Source organism: Monopterus albus, unplaced genomic scaffold (assembly GCF_001952655.1).
Source record: "Monopterus albus unplaced genomic scaffold, M_albus_1.0 scaffold44.1, whole genome shotgun sequence".
In the NCBI taxonomy this organism is placed as follows: Eukaryota; Metazoa; Chordata; class Actinopteri; order Synbranchiformes; family Synbranchidae; genus Monopterus; species Monopterus albus.
Window position 1 is genome coordinate 759467 of NW_018127924.1, and position 4152 is coordinate 763618.

The 4152-nt window shown below is 38.0% G+C and overlaps 1 protein-coding gene across 4 annotated transcripts in view; it reads left to right on the forward strand.

The window, feature by feature from the left end:
- cspp1a (centrosome and spindle pole associated protein 1a) overlaps nt 1-4152 on the forward strand; it is a 14354-nt gene that overhangs the window by 3553 nt on the left and 6649 nt on the right. For all 4 annotated transcript variants that reach the window (XM_020599927.1, XM_020599929.1, XM_020599926.1 and 1 more), the window contains exons 8-14: nt 1356-1447; nt 1572-1668; nt 1768-1825; nt 2026-2321; nt 2415-2539; nt 3141-3228; nt 3466-3577. In XM_020599927.1, the coding sequence (XP_020455583.1) occupies nt 1356-1447; nt 1572-1668; nt 1768-1825; nt 2026-2321; nt 2415-2539; nt 3141-3228; nt 3466-3577 (868 nt within the window). The remainder of the gene's footprint in view (nt 1-1355; nt 1448-1571; nt 1669-1767; nt 1826-2025; nt 2322-2414; nt 2540-3140; nt 3229-3465; nt 3578-4152) is intronic.

Consider the following 4152-nt stretch of genomic DNA (forward strand, 5'->3'; position numbering starts at 1 on the left):
TCCCCGGATGCCCATATGGTAGTGTCATCAGCAAATAAAACCACTTTCACTAAATCAGAAACCTTACATATATTGTTAATGTATAATATAAATAATTTAGGTCCCAAAACAGAACCCTGAGGCACTCCACATACAATATCCAGCTCACTCGATTGGTGTTCAACCAACTTCACAAATTGACGCCTCTGTGTCAAATAACTTTTAATCCATTTCAGAACCATTCCTCTGATCCCATATTTTTCTAACTTGTCCATTAATAATTCATGATTGATTGTGTCAAATGCTTTTTTTAGGTCAATAAATATCCCCATCGTGTATTTCTTCTCATCCATAGCACTTGTAATGTCCTCCATCAGGTCGGTAATGGCCAAAGATGTCGATCGGTTTGACCTAAAACCATATTGGCAATCAGAGGATTTTATGTCTATCAATAAATGTGTCTAATCTGTTATTAAAGAGTTTTTCCAGAATTTTTGAAAATTGTGACAACAGAGAAATCGGTCTATAATTTGTGAAGTTGTGCTTATCACCAGATTTATACAGTGGAATAACCTTTGCTATTTTCATATTATTGGGGAACTGCCCAAGTCGAAACGACATGTTAAAAATATGGGTTAATGGTTTGCATATCTCCTCAATTACCCATTTAACAGTTGTCATAGTGATACCATCACTATCACTAGATGTTTTGTTACCACATTTATTCACTATCTCTATAATTTCCTTTTCAACTATGGGCTTCAAAAACATAGAACCTCCTTCCTTTCGATTGTATTATTATTTATAGTGACGGATGTATCATCTGTACAAATGCTTCTTGCTAAACCAGGACCAACATTCACAAAGAACCTATTAAACTTATCTACTACATCCTCCAATCTATTAACCGGTGTATCATTATCCATAAAATATTGAGGGTAGTTACTCATGCTGGAACTGTTTCTAATCAATTTATTTAATATATTCCAAGTACCTCTCATGTTATTTATATTATCCTCTAATACTTTAGCGTAATATTGTTTCTTACATCTCCTCAATATCGCAATTAATTTGTTCTTATATGACTTATATTTTTCTTCCGCCTTCTTTGATTTGTACTTTATGAATTCCTTATATAAGGTAGTAATGAAGTATGAACCTTGGCCCAGCTCCAGGCAAAAAAAAAAACTTAACTCAGTTCTGTTAGAGGAGCTGGATTGACTGCAGAATGTGCAGGCAAAGTGTGAGGCACAGTATGATGTAAAATAGTAGCTGGGTGTGGCTTAGAGGGCAACTGCTTGCTGTGCTGTTACCTTTATGTGAATAAGGGGATTTAGTGGAGTTTCTGCTTATATCTGTGTATCTGTGCTCAATAGCCTGCAAATGCCAGACAGCACGAGAATGACTACAAGAACAAGAAATGCTATCAGAAAGGATCAAGCTGAATTTGCTACTGGACTAATGATTGGTAAATGCCAGACTTATTACATGACACCCATAAACTAGTTAGTTTATTGATATAATTTCACACCTGAAAGCATTTCAGTATTATCACTTACTGTATATGTTTGTGACTGTCTGTTGGCATGCAGGGGCAATAGAAGAGCAAACAGCCTCTCAAATAAGGAAAGAACAGTATAAGCAGGAGCTTCTGAAACAAATAGCAGAACAGCAGAGAAACAAGATGAGGTAAATATGTATTCACTAATCAACATTTTCATTAGTGTTGTATGCTGGTACATTCCTGTTAGAAAGAATGGGAAGATGTGCACTAGTGTTTTTTTGCAGGGAGAAGGAACTTGAACTGAAGGTTGCAGCCACTGGAGTCACAGACCCTGAGAAAGAGGTAGTGGAAGGGAATTACAAGAATGGGCTAAAAATTTACATTACATGATGTGACTCTCTTAAGAGCTCATCCTATTGTAATGCAAACACCACATTCATCACAGTCCTCTATTTGCTGCTGTGTGAATCACAGTTATTTTGTGTCTCAGCAGCTTAATAAACCCCCTCTCTCTCTTTCGTGTGATGCATCACCTCTTCCAGCCTGACAGAATTAAGCAGTTTGGGATTGTAAATCGACAATATGACAGCTGGAGATGGGACAGAGGGAAAGACACAAATCTGAGGCCTAAAGATGACAAATCCGTTGAAGACACAGAACAGAGAGGCCCCCCAGGGAAGTCCCAGGTGTACTACAGCCCAACTGTCAATCAGCTGATAAGAAAGACAGTGCCTGAGTCTGGGATGGAATCAGCACAAGGTGTCCCGTCATTGGACTATTTTAATGAAGACTATCACAGGGACTTCTCAAACATGCTAGGAGAGGTTGCCATCCCGAGGTAGTTCACTGTTGCTTTTTGTTTCTATACAAGAGGGAAATTAACAACACTGCTTTTAATTCACTGTGGTTTCTGTGATTTTGTTTTTCTCAGGGTTGCAGCTGTTCTTCCTCCAGTACCTCCCACTGTAGCAAACCATTACAAGACTCCATACGATGCATCCTATTACTACTATGGAAGAAGAGATCCACTGGACCCTTATCTTTCTCACTATCAAAGTATAGTTTTACACCTGTTCATTTTTTTAAAATACAAAAATGTTAATTTTAAAAAGTGTTGACTTGCAGTGGCAGTTTCTTCATTGATGAATGTAATTCACAATGCCTTAAATCAACCCCAGGGCTTCTCTATAGAGAGCTATTACCATTTATTATGAAGCCACTTTATCACTATCTCAAGTGGACTTATTATTTAACACCAGAGCTGATTTTATTACTAAGGGAGCATACAGTTTATTGGACATTGGTTCAGCACATCCAAATGGATCTCACTTCATCCAAATGGCCCATTTTGTTACATTTAATTCCTTTCCTGGTTTAATCCTAGTGCCCAATTTTTGCCCTGGTCTGAATATACAAAAATGTTAATTACAAAGCAAAGCTGGCAGACAGTAGCAGAAGATAGGTGATGAAATTAGGATTGCTATATTACATACTACTAATACCGGTATATACAGATGAGTGAAAAAAGGTCCAGCATCTTACTAAGATACTTGATGGTGTTTTTTCTTTTCATTTATCACTTATCTGTATGTTGTATAGTCTATATATCAGAGGGTATATTTATTATCTTGTATTTTTTTTGTATTTTCTTTGTCAGATGGTCTACCTGGAGGGGTGCAGCAGTCTGGGAGTTCAAACAGCCTTTCTGAGCGAGCACCTCCTTTCAGACTCAATGACCATACTGAGTCAGTGTCCATCCTACTACCTTGAATTTTGCAGTGAATGTTTATTTATTCCAACGTTTCAATATGTGCACAAATCCTGTTTTTTATTTGTAGAAAGTGATAGCTTTTACATTAGTAGATTGTCATGAGATTTTACTTCTCTTTTCCAGAAGAGGACCCCACTGCCAAATAGCTGTGCTTATCAGTATCTCCTGTACACACTCCTCTTCATCATTTGTCCCTTGTGTCTGCTTCTAGAGCACATGACCAGCACAGAGCTTCTCTGCTGGATGTTGGAGAGGTTCCTGCAGACAGGTCCAAGCAGAAGCGAGAGAGTGCACTGAGCTACCCAGAAGCACTCAGACAGCAGGTACAACCAGTTGCGGTGCTAGACATTTTTCACTGGGGGAGGCAAGGCCGGGGGCCACTTTGTTGTCAGAGGCACCATCACCTTGAACACTTTTTAAAAACCACCTGTCACCCTGAAATTTGAGATATATGTCAAGATTAAAAACAAGACTCTCTTAGTTGAGGCTGTTTTCATACTCCCAAATACAAACCATAAGATAAAACCTGCTGTAATTATTTTAAGGTTTTGTTTTTATTAAAATTACACATTAAAGAAGGCACAAAACATCATGCACTACTCAAGCCAGGGGTGAATGTTGTACCAGGCTGCTTTGAAGTTCATTCTCCTGTCTTGGGAACATTTTCAGTCCCTTGCATTAATCACTGTACTATGAAACAACATGGAAAACCAAACTGTATGATCATCAGCAACATGCTGTTAGCCTAAATCATGTATAGGATGCAATAAGGAGAACTTAGCTCTGATGGGAGCTTCCTGTACTGTAATGAATCTTAAATAGTCCAGCGAGTCTACTGAGCTGCTTTAGACGTGATTCTAGTCACCACAATCTTATTATATCACTAAACAACATTTAA